At 40.8% G+C, this 24,027-nt stretch overlaps 1 protein-coding gene across 4 annotated transcripts in view; it reads right to left on the bottom strand.

Moving 5' to 3' along the window:
• Positions 1 to 841: 841 nt before the first annotated feature.
• The window catches only part of Rcbtb1 (RCC1 and BTB domain containing protein 1), a 32,580-nt gene continuing 9,394 nt past the window's right edge, over positions 842 to 24,027 (bottom strand). For all 4 annotated transcript variants that reach the window (XM_031361121.1, XM_031361119.1, XM_031361122.1 and 1 more), the window contains exons 5-13: positions 22,028 to 22,194; positions 17,945 to 18,103; positions 14,705 to 14,812; positions 13,727 to 13,869; positions 12,020 to 12,210; positions 10,128 to 10,254; positions 8,480 to 8,631; positions 7,965 to 8,095; positions 842 to 2,831 (exon numbers count right to left, since the gene is read on the bottom strand). In XM_031361121.1, coding sequence (XP_031216981.1) covers positions 2,691 to 2,831; positions 7,965 to 8,095; positions 8,480 to 8,631; positions 10,128 to 10,254; positions 12,020 to 12,210; positions 13,727 to 13,869; positions 14,705 to 14,812; positions 17,945 to 18,103; positions 22,028 to 22,194 — 1,319 coding nt within the window. In that variant the 3' untranslated portion in view covers positions 842 to 2,690. The remainder of the gene's footprint in view (positions 2,832 to 7,964; positions 8,096 to 8,479; positions 8,632 to 10,127; positions 10,255 to 12,019; positions 12,211 to 13,726; positions 13,870 to 14,704; positions 14,813 to 17,944; positions 18,104 to 22,027; positions 22,195 to 24,027) is intronic.

Below are 24,027 nucleotides of genomic sequence, written 5' to 3'. Positions count from 1 at the left end.
TAACACTTCATGTTTTTTCTCTATTGTACAGAAAACATCTTCAGAACAATTGTTTGTTGAGTCTGATCCATTTGGTTCCATTATATGAAAATAAATGGTGATGAGATGGTCAGCACTTGTCACCAACTCTGATGACTTGAGTTTTTGCCAGAATCCACACAGCTGAACTAACTTTTACCAGTTGTCCTTTGACTGCCACAATGAATGTACCACAAGAATGTCATGGCACATGCACCCTCCCATGTACAAAGTTAGTTCAAAAACTTTGCAAATATTCCATTAGATTATTGATTGTTACCTCAATTTTCACAACAACTGGTATGTATCACAAGGATAGTGGTTGCTACTTTTCATTTTTAAGTTCTACCATCTCAAATGATTTTTCCATCTAATGGTTCAACTGTCCTCTTCTAACAGTAATAAGATCTGATAGTTGAAAACTAGTTGACACTTTATCCATAGTGGTACCTTACTTTCATTTTAACATTGATGTTAAAAATTGTGATATACTGTAGTAACAAAATTTAACATCTCAACCCTTTTTTTGTTTGTTCTTTCTCCAAGTCAACCCTTTTAAAAATATATAGTTCAATAGCATCAGATATAGCCAAAATTATTACTCATCTCAAACCACTTCACCTCTCAAAACAGAAACTACACACTTAACATCTGTGTCCTCTCCCAGCTCCTGTATCCACTCTCTTTCTGGACCACACAATACCTGTTTATTTGTAGGGGGCTGACTATTTTTTTTTGACTGAAGTCTACATATTAATCAAGTTCCTCCCTTTTTTCAGGCTTTATATTACTAAAGGGGAAAACAACCACAACTGTACAAGTGTGCCTTAAGAGATTGTTTATTAGCATGTCATTCAAGAAATTACATAAATGCATCCTAATTACTGAAGTATAAAAATTGGTTCCAGTAACATTAAGGATACAATTTGGGCTCTTTTAAGAAATGTGACTTCTCTGGCTTCCATTATTATATCAGAAGAAAACATTAATTTCAAGAATAGTTTTTTGTCTTCTATGATTATAACCAAAACCAAGTAGAAAAATAAAAAGATTGCATTTAAAAAAAAATTGCAAACCCTTTTTAAAGGACTTTTCTTTCACTACCTACCACACACACACACACACACACACACACACATACACACACACACACACACACACACTGTAGCGGCTCAGCAAGCTAACAGTGTGTCTTCAGCTGGACCAGGAACTCAGCATGTTTTGTCAGGTGAACTGTCTATGGGTGCGAATTTGCAGCTGTAATTTGTGCTTTTTTGTGGCTATGTTTTTCAAGTAAGACCACCAGTAAATGTTCTAAAGTTTCTGCTTCGGGGCCCTAAGTCTACAGGACTGTGTGGTTCTATAGATGATCTACTACAGCAATTCAAATTAACGTCCACTCATCATCCTGCCCAGGAAAACTGTCCGTGAAGAGGCAGTTGTCACTTACCAAGGCACCAGGCAACAGCTGGGACATGATCAGGCAGAGGGGCTTTGAGCTCTAGTTCCTATTTATCTCGTCTGTCAACATGCCTGTCTGTCTTTGGTGCCTCAGTCACCATCCACCCTGATCTGGTCTTTTACAAATGACCTTCTCAGGAAAAGCATGACTAGGGAGCCCTAACTTAACATATGACAAATGTATTTGTAATGCAATTATAGAAAAAAAAGAAAAACCAAACTGGAGAGGTGAAGGTGAAGCTTCAATTAAGTTTTGATGGAATTTGGCCCAGACACCTCCTACCACCAAAAACAGTGAGCATTCTATGGAGTCTTGTAAGAAGGATGGTTTTAACGATCACATCAAGTCAGAAAAGAGCAGCCATGTAGAATGCATTTGTGAGTGATTATAGAGAGAGGGCGAGGGCAGTGTGCATCCTGTTCTGAAACACAACCCTAGTGAAGCACTGTTGGTAATCAGGGGGGACTCTAATTTCTGTAACACTCTCCTCTCCCAGGCAAAGCTCCTTAACCATCAGCTTCTCACAGGTATTTCCAGTTACTTCTCTATAGATATCTAAATATTTTATTTCTTATTCTTTCTCCTTTATTGTGTACTTGTGTGTAGCTATGGTACCAGTGTAGCGGTAAGAGGACAGCTTGTTTGTTGGTTCTCTCTTTCCACATGTGGATCCTGGGGATTGAGCCTTTACCCGCTGAGCCATCTTTCCAGCCCTAGGTGCCTGTCCCTTAAGAGCATCTCAGCAAACTAAATCCTTCTTGACTGTTTAAGTGGGCTTAATGCATACTAAGAATATCCCTTAAGAGACTGCCATAGTGCTGATGTCCACACAGGAGTTTGGTGACAGTGAGCAGCACTCAGTGATCACTGGGTAGGGCCTGTCCTCCACAGGACATGTGGAAAGGCTTGTGGCCAAAGTCCAGGGATATTTTACTGACTTTCTTAATACAAGTTTAAAAAGTCTTCTCATTAAAATTAAAAGAACAAAAGTACGTAAACTTTCATCCTTTCCCAATGTTCAGTCAAATGTAAGAAAGACACATGTCAAATATACATATCTAAAACAAGAGTTGTAAAAGACAGACTCACAAGAAGCAAATATCCTTCATATATTCCTACAGAGCACTGTCTCTGATGTGGTCTTTTACCTGAAGAATCACCTCACCCACAGTGCCCCAGAGCTCTCACACCTAGCCAGGCAGCCTTGGCTTCAATTCTTAAAGGCTCCACATTTACTGGCTTTAGCAATGAACTCCTTTAGCAGGGGACCATCCATTTGCCAGAACGCCGCAGTCTGGGTAACTTCTGTCAAATGATTGATGCAAAACTTAAAGCAGAATTCTTCTAAATCCTGGACATACATGACAAAAACAAGAACAGGGAGAGGCCTTTGTTTATTAACTGGGAACTGTTTTTCGGCTAACCCCTCATCCCAAATCTCTCACCCTTCCCAGAAGAGATACTGGGGACCAGATACTTCAAACTATGTTATCAGAAAACCATCTGCCAAATACTCGCAGGAGAGTAAAAGCAAGGTTTCCCTAATGCAAGTGTAACACACACACACACACACACACACACACACACACACACACACACACACAATCATCCAAGGCTTCCCATAGCTAACACATACTGCAAGTATCTCAAAGCAACGTATAAAGTCCAATGCCACTTTAGTCCATATGTATTTTGTTACATTTAAGGAAGCAGAAAATTAAGATGTGGCCTAGTTAAAAGAATAGAAGGTTTATGGAAATAGATGAAAATATGTGGTCTATCTAAAAATATATTTAAAAAACAAATCTCGCAACCTTGACTTTCCAGGTTTCCTAATAGAAATGACTTCATTTTTAAAGCCACAAATATACAACACTTTATAGCATGCTGTTCATATGTTCGTGGTGAACCCTAGAGAAGTGTATTTACAAATTAGCATTCTCAAGTAGATAAATGGAATCACCAACTCCCAACATTAGACAGTGAAGCATAGTACAGAAACAGTGTCTGTTACCACACACACTCACCAATACCAGGGCCCTAGTATTGCCTTCTAAGTCAAAAGTACAAACAAAAACTTATTACATAAATTGATATGTTTACTGGGAGCACTCCAATGTATGAATTCAAACAACACTAAGTAAAAGCTTTTTAATCAGAAGCCGTCTGACTGGTAAGTTGTAAGGAACTCTCCACCATTTAGATGAAGTGGGAGGAGAGCATGTAAACTGAGAGTCTTTGTATTAGAGACAAAAATTTATAAATCTGTGGGGAAATTACAAAGTGGGTCTAGGGTAGACTCAGTGTCATGAAATTAGAAGGGAAGAACACATTTTTAAATCAGTAATTTGAAAAAAAAGTTCAAAATTAAAACAAAAACATTTCTGTATGTGTAGGCAGGAGCACGGAGGCCACAGAACCCCTTGTGGGAGCTGGTTCTCTCCTTCTCATGTGTGGGTTCCCTGCTGGACTTGATGGCAGGGACCTTTACCCACGAGCTTTCATGAGCTCTCACTCCAAAGCTTTCATGGTGAAATTATTCTAATCAACAATCTGAAAACCAAGTTGTTTTTTCTTTCTACCAATTTTCTTAAAACACCGGGCTAGTGACTGCAACACTCCGGTTTAAAATGCTACAACAGTGAGACCCTTACTTAATCAGTGTTCTTATTTAATCAGTGGTGTTCTTGCTTAGTCCAAAACCTCACAATGGTAACAGTGAAATACTACCCTTTCTTTAACAGACCACTCGGCCAGTGAAACAGGCTGTCCAGGGTTATCTATCCCCAACAGTGAGATCCATACCTGGTGGTAAGGATCACCATCCCAGCTTAGTCAAATGCAGAAACTGCATAGCTTAGCTCAGTGTGGCCTCCACTTGTGTTTGTCAGAACATATTTAAATGTGTTATTATGTGTGTGGGTGTGGGGGGTGAGGCAAGGGTGCTTTCTTTTGCTACTCTAAGAATTGTGAGGCTAAGGAAAACTTAATCTCGCCTTTCACAGTACAATAACAGCAACAATGCTGACTGCTTAGCTCTTGAGCTAAGCAACATTTGCACACAAAGCAAACCCCTGAACCCCCAGAGTCCCCTTAAGACTTCTCCTGTGAGAAGGGCACCCACGTGCTCCCCTTGGTGTCTAAACACATTCTTCCAGCAGCACTGAAGAGCTGCGATGCTGAGGTCATGTATTAGTTCCTCACTGCTCTGTGTGGGAGCACTGTGAAGTGCTCCTCCTCCACGTCCTCTGTAAAGTGTAAAGTCTGATGGTGTGCATTCCTAAGATGTTCCCATAGCATTGCTTTTGAACACACAACTACTAAGCTGCATTTCTTTTGGACATTAACTTCAAGTTCCCCCAAGGACGCACGGAGGAGTCGGGCAGTTACAAAGCAGGGGACTGAGTAGCGGGCTGCCTTCATCCTCTTGGCACAGCCATGACCAATGGCATCTGCTACCCCAAAGCTGGGCTTCCAAAATTAGTTTTTGTAATTGATTACCAATCTCAGTCACTTCTGATCAACTAACAACATACATAATAAATGGGTTTGATTTGAACACTCAATATTATAGTCACTTACTACATTCCAAGATATTAGGAAATAAAATGTAAACATTTACTCATCAATCATAGCTCAGTATCAAAATCTAAGTGTATCATGAGGATTCTATTCCTTTTCTACATTGAATGTGTCATATTTAAGGTTTGTATGTTATTGTGAATACTTTATAGTGAAGTGCTTTAAACATATTTGTCTATTCAATATATATTTTTGGTGTTTCAAACATATCCAATTATTCAATTCAGCATTTGTTTTTGAGCATTGACTCTGCCCACATGGCTCAAGCTCCAGGTAATCACATTTATTTGTAGTCTCTTAATATATTTATACATAAGCAAAGACGAGCAAAGGACATGGGCTGCTGCCAGCCGCAGTGGCATTGAGTTCTTCCTGTAAGGTTGTTTGTTTTTCTCTTTTTTTAGACAGGGTCTCACTGTGTAGTCTGGCTGGACTGCAACTCATGCAAAGCAGGCTGCCTCAAGCTTCCCAGGATCCTCCTGGCTCTCTTCATTCTAACTACTGGGATGAAAGGTGCGTGTCTGGCCTTTTCCTCTAAACTTTTAAAGGTAGGTTTTAGGTGATAAGAGGATCTAGGCTATGGGCCTCTGGTCAGGTTGTCCTGGCTGTTGTAAATCAACCGGATTGATCACAGAACATGGAAAAGTGGAGAGAAGCACAAGAAGAGTCTAGACTCAATCCCCCAATGGAGAGAAAAGGGTTCTTTGGAGAGTCAGTTGTGTTGGATGGTTTTTGCTGGGGCAAACACATGAAGGAGTGTTTTCCTGAAGTGGGCACAGGTGAAAGGTTAAAGAAGACTTGTGAAGGAACAGTTCCTGAAGTAGGCATAAAGCAAAAGATGTTCTGCTAAAGCAAGCACTTGAAAGGACACGTGATCAAAGATTGTTTGCTAACTACATGCGTGTATTGGTCTCCTTACACTGTGGAGTTGAGCTCCATTTGTCAGGACTCTGTAGAGAAAAACTGCACCAAAAAACATCTGGTGGTGTGCCGTGGCATCTTGCTGCTTCTGTGGCAGAGTGATGTCAGCTGAGGCAGACACATATGCTGAGGCAAGACCAGTGGAGGATATGTGATGTTTTAAGGGATATAAAAAGGACCTGAAGGCAGTAACTGGGGCTGAGCTAGGCTTGCTTATAGAGCTAGCTGTGCAATACTTGTTGGTCTCTTGTTTTCACCATCTTAACTTCATCAAGAGAGGCACAGCTGAGAACTTTTTCTGGAGTTCCTGTTGGCTCTGGTCCCTCCTGCTGACTCGTGCTGAAGCTGAGGCCTGGCTGTCCCACTAGGTTGTGCCATCACTGCTGATTCGTGTTTGCTATCCGACTCTACTGAACTGGACTGCTGATGTATCCATGCAGTCTTTGCCAGTGGCTCATGCTGCCATTGTTGATCTGTGAATTGAACTGCTAATTTCCAGACAACACTGACTGGAGTTGCTCCAAAGATCCTTTCTAAACAGGTCCACTTCCCCCCTACCTTTGGTGGGTGGTGGGCTAAAAGGGAGGGTAAAGTATTTAAGAACCATCATTAAAAGTAGGAATTGAAAAAATGTAAGTTACAATCAACTCAATTTAAAATTATCCTGTTGTATAAGAATGGCTCTAACACAGGCTCCCAGTGGCACAGGAAGGGAGGAAGCAAACCTCACCTCCATCTTTCATTAACTACAATTCATGATAACCACATTTCCATTTCTTGTCAGACTCCAAAGGCAACTGCATTTGACCTTGTGAAATATTTATTACCATAAAAGGACCTCAAACAAAAATAGGATCCATTTTGAAAATAAAAGGCATGACGGCCAACTCCATCCCTAAGTGTCACAGACAGGGAGTCTGTCCTCTGTTACACCTCAAGGGCCAGAATGTGTATCTTTAATAAATTCCCAGTTACTGGAGACAGCATTGTGAAATGACAAAACACCTCTAAAAGACAGGCTTTTGGTGCCCTTAGCAAAGCCAGACTATTACTTTTTATGAATCTGTAAACCTAAGCAGGTCAGCTCTGAGATCATTAACAATGTGTCCTGCAGCCTTTTGTGGCACTGTCGTCCTCGTTCAACAGCATCAGCTGCCGTGCACAGGCACCTACACTAGGTGCTGTAACACACGGTCAGTCAGGGGCAATCTGCTCAGAATCTGTGGCTCTGCTCATTTAGGAAAGTTCAATGGTATACATGCTCCAGAACACTCATCAGACTCTAGAAATCTGAGAAATGCAGATCTGAAATCCAACTAAGTTTAAAACAAACAAAATGGGAACTGCTGAGATGGCTCAGTGGGTAAGGACATCGGCTGCATAAGCCTAACAACTGACTCTGATCCTTGGAATCCATGTAAAAGTAGAAGAAGAAAACTGACTCCCCAGAGTTATCCAGGCATGTGTATACACACACACACACACACACACAGACACACACACACACACACACACACACACAGACACACAGTGCATATGTACTAAAAACTGTTAAGTTAAAAAAAGAGGTAGTACACTGAAAGTTCTTCACCGAGGAACTGAGCTACAGGACAGGGACAGAATTCCAGAGTCACATGAATGGAAAGCCAACAGCAGCCTGGGCTTCTGAAGGTGGACTGGGCAGAGTGGTCTGGAGACAGACAGACAGACGCAGTGAGTCAGAAGACTGGAAGCAAAGCATGCTGCCTGTCAGTCCAGCGGAGCCCAGCACTTTATACTCCCACTATGCAGCCTTCCGCCAATTACTTAAAAGCAGAAGCAGAAAAACACTGATTCTGAACTGTGAACAAAGATGGAAAGAAGCAAAGGCAGAGTTTGAGCTTGCCACTGAGTCACTACAGGAGGTGAAACTAGCCACGCTGTGTCACAGGAGAGAGGGAAGTGGGCTGACGGTGAGGGAGCTGGGGCGCCTCTGTGTTACCTCTGCGTCGTATCTGACTGCAGCAGAGAACAAGGAAAAGGCGTTCTCCACAGTAATTCCTCGCTTGATGATGTGCTGACAAAGCCTCTTCAGTCTGTTCTCACAGTACGATGTTGCCAAGTCCAAAAGGCCTAAAAGGCAGAAGAACGAGATCTCAGCAGCTTGCAGTGCACACTGGGACTGACAACACTGTCATTTCATGGTGAGCAGCTCGTGTTTACTTTCCATAATTTCTTCCATAGTAAAAGAGTAAAAAAGAAGATCCACTTCTTTATTTTGTTTCTAAAAGGTTAAATGCATTAGAAACTCATACTTTCATGTTAAAAAATTTAAAATAAGTTTATAGTTACAAACTATGTCCACAATTTTAAACTATACTAACATTTTAGAGATGTTTACTTAAATACTATTTTTAAGTATTTAAAAGTTAATACACCTGTAAATTACTATATGTTACAGCTCTAAGAAAAGGACACAGCTATAGCCACATGGCCTGGCCAATCCCAATGCAGTACCTATAGCATCCTCAGGTGGCAGGTCCACTGTGTCTGTGTAGAGGTACTGGAGAAAGGCGCGGTACACAGGGTAAGAAAATTGGTCTATCTCTATCACCTCCTTCATGTCCTCATTCCAATAGGACTGAAACATGGACCGAAAATGCTCACACCTACAATAAAAGCAAAGACCTAATGAAAAGGCTGAGATCAAATAGACAGATATTAGAGGTGCACTTTACCTTCTATGCTGGCATAAGCTGGGGTCATTAAATATTAGCACCAAAGTATTTGCTATGCAAGGACTTTTTTTGTACACTTGATAAAAATCACTTCATCTTGGTATCACCATTTAACAGTGTCAATTCGTTAGAGAGCCCAGAAGGTCAACAGCACTGTCTCCATCAGTCCCCATTCTAAGCAAATGGATCATTTGGTTTTGGTTTTATGTATGCAGAAATGCATTTTAAATAACACAGTGAGGGTTGGGGATGTAGCTAGTGGTAGAATGAAATATGGTACAGAAATACATAATATTCACTCAGTGTCCTAAAAAAAAATTGGTTCAGGGATAGTTAATTTGAAAAGTTAAAAAAATATTTCTAAGCAAGACAAAATGGAGTAATGGGTTAGAAAAGTTATAGAAGATACACACACACACACACACACAAAAACTCTTAGTTGAGCAGAGTCATAGGCTGAAACATGTCTAATCATCTTTCCATCTACTTCTGTGGTTCATATAGTCATTGGTCTAAGGAATTAGCAACATATAGCTTTGCAGTTTTCTTAGAATGTATTATTCTGCTGCTTTCACCCATAAAAGTTGGGAAGCACCAGTTTTCTGCAATGCCAGTTCTAGCCCAGGGCCCCTCGCAAGGTAGGCAAATACCCTGCCAACTGAGCTGTATCTCCACCCACCAGTGGGTTCTTAACTGAATTCCTATAAAGACATAAATGGGTAATTCAATGGATTGAGTTTTCATGTGTTTTCTCTGTCATGGTAATCTAAGTTGACAGTCATTCAATCATTACTAACTAGTGCTCAGTCCCTCACGTTCATTCAGGAACTCCTGACACTTACTCTATTTAAACAACTTTTCTTTAGTTGGCAACTTGCACTCCTGAAGGGAAAAAGCTCATCTTAACAGAAGAAGAGGACATACAGTGACACTTACTCACAAATTTAGCATGTAAATAAAGAATCTACAAAAGCTATTTTTAATTTATTAATTCATTTATTTTTACTGTTGGGGAATCAAACCAGGGCACTGGCCATGCTAGACAAGTGCTGTACTACTGAGCTGTCTCGCTAGCCCATTTGTCATTTGGAAAAGAAGATGAGCACTAGGGATACTTGCCTAGGATGCACAAGTACTGGCTATAATTTCTAGGACTGCAGAGAACTAAACAACAGAAAAACAAAAACAAAAACAAAAACAAAAAATCCCTAAAACATAAGTACTTATCCTCCCCTCATTTCCTAAATGGTGCGTGAACACAAGTCAAAATACTCTTGGGTGACAAGTAGTAACTATCTGTCAAAAATACTAAGTTGCCACACTTCTTTGTACTGCCATAGCCATTTCTTCTGAGTGTCTATTCTGTGCTGTAATAAGCAAGTGGAAATAGTAATGTTATTGATAGCTCCAAAATCATGCAAAAATACCTGATTTTCAAAACAGCTTTATGGACATGAATATATTTTCCATCAATTCGAAACTTTAGATCAGCAGTTTCTGGACTATCAAATTCTTTCTTCAGTGACTCTGCAACTGTTAAAAAGTCTTCATGCTCTGAAGGCAACAGAGACGCTGTTAACACACAAAGCTCAAGAGACAAAGTCAGGCATGAAAGGCTTCCAAAAGAGAATTATGGTGTCCAATCCTACTCTATTTCTAGTCAATAAAGCTCATGACTCAGTTGACAAATCTACTTCACAGTATTAAAGTAACTCATCTATAAACTACCAACAAAACAAAATGAGTATGGGGAAAGTCAAATGACAATTTTCCTGTGCAATTAAATTTTTAGTGAAAATATGCACTAAAGATAAAGCTCACAGGTAGTTTATGGGATGTAACTGATCTGTCACGAGCTGAGTAGTTTCTCTGCTGGGACTAACTGCTTACCAATCCTCCTGGACTGAAACACTGAGAACTTCTTGGCTCTGATTTGGGTAGCTAGTTGGCATATTCAAACCAAGGTGAAGAATCCAAAACATCTTACCATGCAAATAGTTCTTAAGCAGAGAAACTTTTTAGCCATTAGCTCTGAAAATTAATGGTAAAGCAGTAATACTCCCAAGCTATCTTTCCCTGTAAGGACTCAAGCATTTACAGGAAACTCAACGGTGTTACCTGACATGAGCTGTTGTGATGAGTCTACCTGTGAGCATGGTGCTATTGTGAACACAGGCAAGGGTCCAGTACAAATCCATCTGACACTTTATTTTATTAAGGAACAAAAATAACAAATGACACTGAGAAAGATCTACCCAGAGGGTGGGTACTGAGCCAAAGCAGACAAGTCTCCACTGTCCTGGGCTGAGAACAATGGATGAACCAGGAATGTTGGTTGCTTAGTTTGAAAAATAGTGAGACCTTATATGAAGGATCAGTCTCCCTTGACCCTGCAGCCTACAGTACTCAGAGAAAAGAGGAGTGACTAAGGTGAGAATGTCCAGGGCATGAATGATGGCTAACCACTCACTCAAACAAAGGTTTTCATAGGTGCCTCAGCATTCCCTCACAGAATGGAAACAACCCTTCCTTCCCCTCTTGGTCTATGACGGCCAATACAATCCTTCTGACTTTTAGGAAAGCAGCCATGCATGAGCTAAGGTCAGTGGTGAGTTTTACTCTCCAAACAGTATTAAATAATGTTCTGAAAATAGTCTCTGCACATACAAAGACCCAAGGAAGCCTTTCATACTTAGGCCAGCTGGAAGATAAATAGAAATACCAGGCTGTACTGTACTGACCTATTTGGCTGTGTATGCTAAACATAAATGTAATTATAATGAAATGGTCCCACTCACTGAACCAATTTTCTTTTTCTTTTCTTCTCTTCCTTTTGGTCATTATATTTATTGCAAATATACATTGTGTTACACTAACTGAGATGGTGAAATACATTTTAAAAAAATGTTGTTTCTCCTTAAGTTCAGCAGCAGCTTAATTCTTTTCTTCATGAAAAAGGTTTGTGGATGAGGCATGGCTGCTTAGTGAGCTGTGGTTGCCTTTTGGAGTAGTGAAAACATTTGGAGCTTAATATGGCACAACATGGGTGCAAAGCATTATGAGTGGACTAAATGCCATTTGATTGTATTGGCTAATTTTCTTATTAAATATGAACTCAACTAAAATATAGTACTTAGGGAAGAAAAAAAATAAGACCACAGAAGTGTTTCATGACCTATAAATAAATTTGATTATTATTCAGGAAAAGCATTAAAACTAGCATACAGAAAATATCCTAGAACCCAAACAACTTACAATAACCAATATGTAGGGAATGGGATTTGGTGACCCTGGGTGGAAACAGGCTTAAGCAGCTTACCTACAGACAGGAGGCGCCATGAGACAGCCGGGGTGCCAAAGCAGGCAAATACGTCATCGGTGCAGGAGAAGTGAGTGAGGTGTGGAAGGATCACTGACTGGCCCCGGCACTGGCCCCACATGTACACATGCCCACCCTGAGTCTTGGCAGCAGATGTGTGGGTAGAGTGACAAGCTGCAATCTCTATAACCCTGAAAAATTAAGAAAAATTCATGTTACTTCCTTATCACATTAATCTCCATCATACTCCATAGAGTAATTTAGAAGTCAGCCCAAGATCACTGACATACGCAATAAATCCTGCTTACAAAACCAAAGATCAGGAAACATCCCCAACCTCCCTGCACCCCACACACAACCCTCTGTCTCTTTCTGAGGGCCCCACTTCTCACCTAAGGTCATTCTGAGGGTGTAATATATAAATAATATATTTATATTCCAGTCTCTTTCCAGGCAAACCTGGAAGCTAAAGTCAATGAGGACAGTGGACAAATGACAAAATATTTTCACTGTTCTGGGACTATAAACAGTAAAGAAACAAAAAATACTAGGGCTGAAGAGATGGCTCAAAGGTTAAGAACACTTTTTTGTTCTTGTAGAGGACCTAGGTTTGGGTCACAGCACCAATGTGGTTCACAATCATCTGTAATTCCAGTTCTAGAAGATCTGAGACACTGTTCTGACTCCACAGACATCAGCACACACAGAGTACACACATATACATACCCAGGCAAAAACTCATACATATACATTAAACTTAAAAAACAAACAAACAAGCAAACAGAAAAACCTATTTCTTATGTGTGTGTGTGTGTTTTCATGAGGTGAGGGTGGAGTGCACATCTGTGTCAAGGACAGAAGATAACCTCAGGTGTAATGCTGGATACCTTATAGCTTTTTATTGAGATAGGGTCTCTAACTGGCCCATAATTCACCAACTAGGCTAGGCTGGTCAGTCCCTGGCAACCCCGTCTCCTTTCTAGTGCTGTGATTACAAGTATACACTACCACATCTGGCTTTTAAAATATGAGTTCTGTGGATCAAACTCAGTTATTTATAAGCACTTTCCTTATTCAACTATCCCTCTACTCTCGACCATACCCCCTCATAAATCTCATCTTTAATAAAGCATTTCCTTATAGATACACCCCCCACACACGCCTCATCTCCATCCTGAGTTCAGCATCTTCATTAAGATGAATATTACTGGGCTAGGGCTCACAGACCCCAAACATTCCAAATCAAAAGTCAGAACTGCTTCAGTTTTTTCAGTGCTTCTAAGGCAGGGTCCCAAACAAACTCTCTGCATAAAAACTCACAGTCTGATGAACAAACATTAAGTATCTATTCCAATAGCAGGCAATAAACAAATGATGCCCTTTAAAAAGCCATGTTAATTATTTAAAAGTGAATTTAGTTGGTACAAAGTAAGTGCTACACTCTGAATTTCAGTATGATTGTAGACCCTAGATAACTTCCTTTGTAATGGACAACTCTAAGTCTTTCAGAATCAAGAAGTTTAGTTTCTACAAATCACAAGTGGGTGCCTCAGAAGACAGAGCGAGATTACACTTGTTCATTCTGACTCATAAACCATTTTGATCAAAATGAGAATGTTAACAATGTCACAAGCCAAATACCATAGCTCTGCTACAATCGCAAGGCCACATATGCATAGCCTCTGAGACACGGCATGGCCAACTTACCTTTCTTTTTCCACCATGATTTGTGTTGGGCTCAGCAGGTTATTTTTACTTCCAGTTCCCAGCTGCCCATATGTGTTAGCTCCCCAGGCATAGAGCAAGCCCTCATCTGTGAGTGCTAGTGTATGTGCGTAACCACAGACAATCTGAAAGGAAACACAAATGGTTACCACACTGCATGACAGGCAGGGCAGGGCAGGGCAACCAACCAACTGTTAGCCCAATCAGTCTCTGCAGAAGGCCAGGTCAGCTGCATGTGTACACTGCATTTGCTGGGATAGTCCAGAGAACCCCAACCCTTTGACCACTCAACTTCTTCATGAATTTCTTTACTCTGTGAAGAAGGCCATGTCCAATACCATGGGTTTCCCTTTTCTCATGGAAAAATCAGAAGGCTAAAACATTAAATGTCAAAGGTGAGGGCATGAAGAGTTGGCAGAGATGAATGACAAAAGAATTAACCACCAGTACATCTGCCGTCATGTGGGAGCCATGAGCTGGGGAGTGGGCTGGAGCAAGAGTGACGTTAATGCATGTCCAACCCCCCCCAGTCTGTCTCAAGACCTTCAGAAGTAGGACTGCTCCCTCCCTGCCCTGGGCCTGCATGTCCTGGTTACAGGTTAAGCTTCCTGCCTCCTTATAAGATCATGTCTAGCAAGCACTTGGAATACCTCTTCATGCAAATAAGGCATTCCTAATACCTTGGCCCTGGCCATTGATGTATGTTTACCCTGAAAGCCTCTTCCCACTCCCCAGAGGTTTAAATAGCCTTTGTTCCCCCAATTAAATGAGCTGTCTTACTGAAGCTGTCTCCCTAGAAGGCGTTCTCCAGCCTCATAGCTGCAGGCTAAACTTCCCTCCCTTCAGTCCAACTTGAGTGCAATGAGCCTGGAGATCCTGAGGGGAAAAGTAGACATGGGGCAGCACCATCAAAGCATGGAAGATGGGTGGGGCTGCCTGGTAAGAAAATGTAATGTGTACCTGGTTCACACACATGCCGTGCAGAGCTGCCACTCTCACTGGGGTCAACTGGTTGCCATTGTTTCCCAAGCCCAGCTGTCCATTGCCATTGTAGCCCCAGCCATACACCTGAGAGGAGAGAAGAGAAGACTATAGGACCTGCCAATGGGAAGAGAAGTCCTGTCCTAAACAAAGCAGATCCTCTAGAACATGTACTGTATACTATGGGATCCTGCAGGTGGAATTCAGAGGCTTTGAGCATGATGAGGATTGAACTGACCATCTATTCCCATCTCACCACTTCACAGATGGGGAAGTTGAGGGCCAATGATGATCAGAAGCACCCTCTGTACATTCTACATAGTAAAGGTATAAGAATGTTAAGCCAAAGTTTACTGAGGCAAAGAACATGTGCACACTTGTTGAGTGGGTAGCAGGAGCCATGCCAGAGGTCCTCGAGGCACTGTAAGAACAGTGAGAACAGGACTTCTTTCTAAGAGGAGCTGTTAGTTAGGAACAGTTTTTGGAAAATGAATCACCAAGTAGGGTAAGCTGATGGCATTCCAGGCAGAAGGCACACAGAACGTCAGAGAGAAACTGAAAGTAAGTAGGCAGAAAAGCAGTACGAGAAAAGAAGAGTGAGATAATAAACTGATTTTAAAAAAGCCAGGTATTACATGAATATGTGTAATCCTAGCTCTAAGATGCTAAGGCAAGGAGACTGAGTGTCACAAATTCAAGGCCAGTCTCAGCTACATATCAAGTACCAGACCAGCAAGTGCTACACACCAAGATGTCATCTCAAAAACAAAGAGACAAACAATCAAACAAAAAAAGAAATGTTTACTACAATACTTAAAACTAGAGAATAAACTTTCATTTTTAAAAGATCACAGAGAGAAGGGTAAATGGGTGACAAACTATTTAATAGGTAATTTCATGTCCCATCAGTAAACAAGTGAGCTCTTATAGGTTCTGAGCTAGAAAGTGACAGGGAACCAAGAGAGAGAGTGAGAAAGAAGGGTTAGATGGGGGATCACAGAACTGGATGGTCCCTTGGTGTTTTAAGTGGCATGCACCACTCACTGAAAGCAGCAGCTAGCACAGGCTAGTCAGGAGGGTGAATGGTTTGGGATATCCAAGGAGGGTTATAGTAATAAAGTGTAAGAAGAACAGATTTTACAAGATTAAGTTCAAATAGAAGCCTACTTGTACTTCTGGTGGCACCAAGCCCTGCACTGATGTAGCAAATGCACAGTGGAGCTTTCAGGACACAGCAGAAAGGGGTAGAGAGTGAGAGGTGGCCACATCAACAATCCCATCAAAGCCAGAAGTGTAACAGGCACTGGCCTTCCGGAGAGGAATCTGCAATACCTTGTCCATATTCTTAATGATACATTTCATGACCCAGAAATTCTAAGCTGGGAATGTATTCTACAGAAAAACCTACATAATATATCAAGATATATACACACTAACAGAAAATCAGTGCAACATTATTCACAACAGCAAAAAGACAGAAACAAATGAAATGCCCTTCATTAGAGTTCCATGAGCATGTTACCCACAGGAGCAAAACAATGACAAATGCTACAGAGACAGTTTGAGACACCAGAGACTGTACATGCTGTGAATCGGGCTAGGGAACAAAGAATGACAGAGAGAGGCAGAGATGTATAATTGTCACATTTGTTAAAGTAATTAGACTCCTCTGTAGATAGCTGCTTATAAAGAAAAGTACAGAAGGACTTTTAACTATTAAAAGTAACTATTTTTTTTTTTTTTTGATTTTTGAGACAGGGTTTCTCTGTGTAGTCCTGGCTGTCCTGGAACTCACTCTGTAGACCAGGTTGGCCTCGAACTCAGAAATCCACCTGCCTCTGCCTCCCAAATGCTGGGATTAAAGGCTTGTGCCACCACCGGCCCGGCATAAAAGTAACTATTAAATAGTGAGACTATTAACAGAATCAAGAAAAGGCTGTTTAATGTTGTATATAAATGTATACAAATTTACATGCTTCATTGTCTTTCCCTTTGTAAAGCTAACATAATAACCATTTTAAAGTTAAACTTATTTTAAAAAAGAGTAACAGGCCTAGAGAGATAGCTCAGCAGTTAAGAGCTGGTACTGCTCTTGAAGATGTCCAGTCTAGTTTCCAGCTCACAAGACTCCTGACAGCCTGGGATTCCTCAGTAGCAGAGCTGACAGCTTCTTCTGAACTCCGTGGGTACAATGCATGTGTGTGTGTGTGTGTGTGTGTGTGTGTGTGTGTGTGTATGTGTGTGTGTGTGTGTGCGCGCGTGCACACGTGTGCATGCACACACACACACAATTTAAAAAGTAATAAAAAAAATCTTTAAAGAAAAAGCATGAAGAACACTGGAACAGAGGATATTAGATGGCTGCCCACAGAATTCTGATGTATTCAGGGATGATAACAGGATTTAATAAAGAAAGAAGTCCCTGGGCAGTGGTGGTGCACGCTTTTAATCCCAGCACTTGGGAGGCAGAGGGAGGCGGATTTCTGAGTTCGAGGCCAGCCTGGTCTAGAGTGAGTTTCAGGACAGCCAGGGCTACACAGAGAAACCCTGTCTGCAAAAACCAAAAAAAAAACAAAAAAAACAAAAAAAATACCAAAAAACCCCAAAAAAAACCAAAAACCAAAACAAACAAACAAAAAACCCAAAAAGAAAAAAGTCAACTTGGGTTGACTCTGTATAATTTCCATGCACCAAGGAAAGCATAGGTGGTAAGTGGTTCATTTAGGCTGCATCAGCAATTTCAAAGAAGTAACTATCAGTTCAAAAGTGACCATGGTACAGCGTAGCAAAGAATAGTCTTATAAAAGCAGTGATCAACATCATGATGCTTCTTCCAATAAAACATTTTAGATGCTATGGTGGTTTTACGAAGAACTCATTAGCTAACTTAAACATGTACAGATGATTCTTCCATTGGAAGTAAGGTAGTTCTTTCTCAGTAGATAGCGTTAAATCCAAATACCAATGAATATTGGACTACATGGATTTAACATTTACCCCACCCTCGGCCTTTACCATGTACTACAGAGATCTTGCAAAAACTAAAGTTAAGATGCACTAGAATGTTTACTTCAAGTTTTCAGATTTGCAGTCATTCCAAGGACTGTACACCTGCTGGCTGGACCTCAGTTTGGGGTCAGTTAACCAAGACAAGCTCTCCATTCCATGCTGGCACCTTTGAAATGGAGGTGGAGGGAAAGGGAAATGAAGAGCACGCACCTCACCACTGTCCAGAACAGCCATGGATGAGGTCTGCCCACAGGCAATGCTGACCACTCTCTTGGTATGTAAGCAGTTTGTAACCTTCCGAGGAGTTGGCTGGTTTGCTGTAGATCCTGATCCCACCTGACCACAGTTGTTATAGCCCCAAGCAAACAACTACAAGAGAAGGGTAAACCAGTTGTCAGACCTTTGGCATGGTTTTGATTGCTTTTTATGTGCACGTACCTCATCTTCATGGTAATTCCATACAGTGGCCCTGGGGTAAGTCCTCTCATCTGCTGGGATGAGCTCTGCTCTAAGTTACTTCACATTGTGTAAAATGGTTTTTTGGACTGCACCTTGCCCTGAGAGGGTCCATTTTATAAGCAGCTTTTTATTCTACTCTGGAGGATGACTCTGCACTTGGTCAAGTAAACAGCATCATTTGTCTGGCACCATCCACAAGACAGTATTCAGGGATGATAGCAGGAGAATGACTAGTAAGGGCACTACTATATAAACTTATCAATATACTAAACTGGAACTGTAGGAATCAGAAAAGCCAAGCACAAGAACTTCTCAGACACACCAGACTAAGAAGAAGGTGCAGCACTTGCACTGGATCCCATAAAGAGGATAACTAACTCTGCAGTGGTACAGACCTCAAAGAATTTCATCTGACCAGTGTATACAGGAAGCACAGAATTCCTAACTCTCCTAGGAACTTTAGCTCAACACGGACACCCTGCTGACAAGGCCTATGCAGATATATTGTTATATATCTGTCTAGACCTGCTGTCCACCCATGTGCCCATTCCTTAGACCCAAACCTGCCTCTTGCCCCTTGAACCTCTACTTCATCTTGCTTTGGAAGTTCAATGGAAAGTCACGTTCTGACTCTAGCAGCAGCAGCTATCACCTCTCCCAGAGAGCTGCAGCCTGGCCTCAGCATTTGTCCCCAGAGACTCTCTATGCACCTCTACCAGCTTTTACCTCTCAGGTCCTTTGAAACTCCTATAGCTCTGCTGTGGTCCCTTTAACCTCTTTATAATATTTATGTTTTACACACACACACACGTACACAGAGGGGGGTATGTACAATATAACGTGTCTGAGAATTAATATAAGTAATCAAGATTGGAATTTAAAAAAAAAAACTGGAATAAGAAATTTGTGATGATGGCTTTCAGTCATGGTATCAAGAAAAGCTGGGCTACTTGAGGAGTTGCTACCAAAGCTTTTGTACTCAATAAACTCTTGACATTATGTGAAGACACAAACATGTTTGTCTATGTCTGACTCAGTATATTTACAACAACCATCAAACTTACAATTTTTCATTGTAACTTCTCACTATAATATAGTAATAGTTGTAAGTGCTATGGACATGTCTGTTCCTACAGAAATACCATTGATTATGAGATTATTATTACAGTACTTAAGTTCTCACTTGCTACTTGTCAACTTTGCACAACCTACTTTTGTTATATTTTACTGCAATCAGAACACTAGATTTTTATTGGGGACACAAAAACAAGTTTCTATGCTATAAGCAGCTATCAACTGCCAATATCTCTCAGTAAGGAGTGGAACCTGGTGATATCTCCCCATCTATTGTACAAATTTACATTGACTTGGTCTATGTGGGTAACCACAGCCATTGTGAGTTTCTGAGTATGATGACCATGTTATGTCCAGAAAACAGTATTTTACAACACCCCACCACAGCCTCCAGCCCTTATTTTCTTCCCATTTCTTCTTTCATGACACTTCCTGCACCAATTTCCAGTGAATGACCCTACATGCATGCACATATGGGCAGTACTAATTGCACCTAGATGGCTTATCAAGGAGTAGGGTGAAGTTAGGAAGGATGGAGGGGACCTGGAGGAAGAAATGGAGAGTGAAGAGGCTTTATGACAAAAGAACCTCTTCTGACACTAGCAGAATTTCTGAGACCCCGCCTCCACCCCACTGGTTTGCTATGACAGGCAGTACTCATACACACCCAGTTTGGCTTCTATACTCTACACTGGCTTCTTCCTTCCTTGTAACATTTTCTAAGTTCACATGCCTGATGATACCCAGACAACAACAGTAAAACTTACTGTTCATATATTTGAAGAAAATGTGCTGTGACTATGAAAACCTAGATGAAATATATACTTTACAGGTTCAAGAAAAATAACCTATACTTTACCAAGGGACATTCACAGAAATATCTAGTTTAATAATGCATCACTCTCCAAAGTAAAACATGCTATAATAATTGAAACAAAGTAAGAATCTAGGCTTCAGAAATGAGCAAAATTTGTGTAACTTCAATAATCATTCCTCTGGTACTTCTGAAATATTCCTTTAAAATAGCCACTGCCTTTTATTTTAAATGGGGACCATGGTTCCTCTGAACAAGCAGCGGGCAAGGAGACAGTGGGTTTGGACGTAGCCGAGAGCTATGCCTACCTCTGGTACATCCCAACTATGAAACCTTGCTTACCCTCAGCTTTGTGGTCTTTTTCTCCCTAACTTGTTCCCACATGGTAGAACTAATTAAAACCACTGGAGAACTTTAAACAAGGAGCAATGCGACTGACCTACGCTTAAGAAATCACAGAGGGTCAAGGAAGTAAGACTGGACAAGTGGATCTCAAAGTTACTTAACAAAGACCAATGGTACTAGACCAGCAAGACACAAGACCTGAGCAAAGGCATTAGGTGGAGAGCAACAGTCACACGAGATCAGAGGGAAAGTGAACAGGGTGAATAACCTTCCAGATAAGCAGGGGACATGAGGCTGAACAAGTTACTCACTACAATTCTGGGAAAGTTGCTTTCCTCTAACATTATTATAAATACCAAAAACCAAAATATACCCTAAGAAAGGGGTCCTTATGAGCTTATGTATCACATCTGATTTGTAATAATGGCAAAGAACATGAACTTGAACATTAAGTTTTCTCATCAAAAGGGTTTTTTGAAATAAACAAGTTAGCTCAGGGGTAAAGCTCTTGAGTTCCATCTCCAGGCAAACACAGAAAAGGAGAGGAAGTCTACAGGTTGCCTTTTGACCTCTACATGTTCACCATGGCATAGCCCACAAATAAACAGATAAATACAATAAAAAGCTTTTGTTAGTTTATTTTTTCATTTGTTGAGACAAGTTCTTCCTCTGCAGCATAGGCTAGCCTTCAAGTCTTTGATGCTGAAACTATGGACATTTACATACCATGCCCAGCTAATGGTGATTCTGACTAAATGGCACAAATATTACTAGAGAAAGAATGTATTCATTCACATGGATTTTACTGTTTGGTTATTTTAGCTACAAAGTATTACAAGTAAAGCAGGAGATTTTTAAAATAGCTGAATAGTGGGAATGTCCAATATACTCTTCAAGAAAAATGAAATGAGCCTGGGATAGAGCACTTGCCTAGCATGTATGAAGCCATCTATTCAATTCCTAATACCTCCTTTCACACACATGAACAAAATATAACATATGTATGAGATATCATTAAGCCTTAAAAAAGAATATTTGGAAAAGTGCTGTGAAATACTGTCTTCTGGACAAGACATGGCTGCACACTGAAGAACTTGTTGCAGTTATGGTTACCTACACAGGATAAGAACATCAGTCAGAAGTCCAGCAGCACTAACTCAGTGGGTTACCTACCCCCAACACCAAAAGCAATACAAAGGTAGGACGAGCATGCTCGAGGGATCCAGAAGAGTGGTGGAGTAAGGTGGAGAGGATCAGTATACATTGTTCGTATATGTATGAAAATGTCACACACCACAAACATGAATGAGCCTTGAGGACACTATGTATGCTAAGTGAAATCGGTCAACAACTGACAGTTATTGCTTGATTCTATGTACAGGCAGTACCTAGAGTGGTCAGTTACAGTGTCAAGGAGAACTGATGTTTAACGGATTTGGAGCTTCAGCTTTTTAGGCTCAAAGAGATCTGTGATTGGATAGACCAAACAATGTGACTGTACTTAATGCTACTGAGTTGTGCACTCAACATGCTAATGGAAATAACCTTTGTATCACACAGTTTATGACAGTTTTTTAAGATAAATCAAAGAGCATACTTACCTCTCCATCAGCTGCTAAAGCCATCGAATGATGTGAACCACAAGCTACTTCAACCACCTGCTTGATCAAGAGATTAGTACAGACTTGGACAGGAGCAATGCCTTGGTTGGTGGTCCCATTCCCCAGCTGGCTGTATCCATTATGGCCCCAGGCATAGACGACTCCATCTAAACACACAAGCATATGAAGCACTAGCTCAAACGACAACTGGTAAACTCCCACTGCATCAGCATTTGTGCCCTCCTCTATAAGATGACCATTAGTAGGGAGGCAGGGAATGAAGGGTTAGAGAAAGAACAGGGAGAGGAGAAGCAAACCTCTCATAACAGGACTTGGCACTCATATGCAAGATCGACATTATGGCCAAAGTCAATGTTTATGTATAAAAATAGGCATCTCTAGATTGGAGGACATAGAGCTCAAGGTCACCCTTGGCTATACAATTCATTTGAGGCCAGCCTTGGTCACATGAGACAAAAACTTTGGGAAACAGATAGATACTGTAATTAACAAAGCAAATCAGAAAAGGCATCAACCAACATCTGCAAGTGGGGTGGGAGTCAATTTCAGTCCTAGATTTTCACAGTGTGCCATTATTTATGAGAGACTCACAGCAAGAACATACTCAGCTCTCCTGCTATCACCAGTTGGAACTGGGTTGTGTGGCACTCCAAAGACTGGGTGAGGACTTGGGGTACACACACACACACACACACACACACACACACACACACACACAGAGTTTTTAAAATTATTTGATTGGTTGTAACACATAATATAGTAATCAATCATACATATGGCATTCAATGTATAGTATGCTTAATATATTGCATAAAATATATTATAATGATCAGAAATAAACAAAAACATTTCTCATCAAACCCCAATTATTTATATACTAAATTTACACTCAAGGTATTTTAAAAAAAACATACTGTCTAGACACTTAACATAATTCCAAAAGGATCATGACAACTTTCAAAGATCACAACTTTGAAGAAAGTCAGTAATTTGAAAGTATGCCTTTTAGTGTGTTTGTGGTATTAAAAGTGTTCTTCAGTATTTAGGGTCAGGTATCAAGAACTGTTTGGAAAATGTCAAACCCTTAGGCCACAATGAGTAGTAGTGAACCGCATGGTAAAGCAGCAGCTAAAAGGGCCAGAGTGGTGGCAATCAAAGTGACTCCTTAGAGTAGTTAGGCCAGAGCTGCCTTCCTGTGCTCAAACCCCATCAGACTCCTGTATGGTGATCAGTTCTCACAGCTTATAAGAAAGACAGAGAATGCAGAATGGAGCCAGATGTGAGGCACTAGAAGTTAGACACCAAGGTGGACACAGAGGCTGACACAGCATCAATGGAAACTGGGGTTCCCTAGCACAGATACAAAAGCAGAGATACAGTCTGTCTCCCCAAGGCTGCCCAACAGGACCATCTAACAAAACTGGAGTACCTCTGAACATGATAAAATATCTAAAACTCACAGGGAAGAAGTTACACATGACAAACTTTCAGAGTGCTGCTTGCCCACAGTACTGACAGTAACCAAATACTCATGCTTCTTTGGTAACTTTGGTGAGGCACAAGGACAAGAATCTCCCCACTTCTCCTATGCCTTCAATATGGGAACCATATAGATGTTCTTCAGAATAAACTATATCTTGATTCAAGATTCAGCAACTACAAAGGAGAAAATCCAGATTATGTATGTTTATAAACATATACCAAAGAGGGCTGGAGAAATGGCTAAGAGTATATACTACTTTTCCAGTGGACCCAAGTTCAATTCCCAGCACCCACATCAGATGGCTCACAACCTATAACTCCAGCTCCATGAGCTCTAACACCTCTGGCTTCTTCAGGTCCTGTACTAATGTGTACACACACCACTGCTGCACACACATGTATTTCTAATAAAAACAAAAATAAATTTAAACATATATTTGTTTTTATTTACATGTATTTATATCATATAGCACATATATTTAATATATATTCAATTT

The sequence above is a fragment of the Mastomys coucha genome, unplaced genomic scaffold (genome assembly GCF_008632895.1).
Source record: "Mastomys coucha isolate ucsf_1 unplaced genomic scaffold, UCSF_Mcou_1 pScaffold9, whole genome shotgun sequence".
Classification (NCBI taxonomy): domain Eukaryota; kingdom Metazoa; phylum Chordata; class Mammalia; order Rodentia; family Muridae; genus Mastomys; species Mastomys coucha.
The sequence above is the reverse complement of the archived record's forward strand: the minus strand, read 5'-3'. Positions and strand labels throughout refer to the sequence as shown.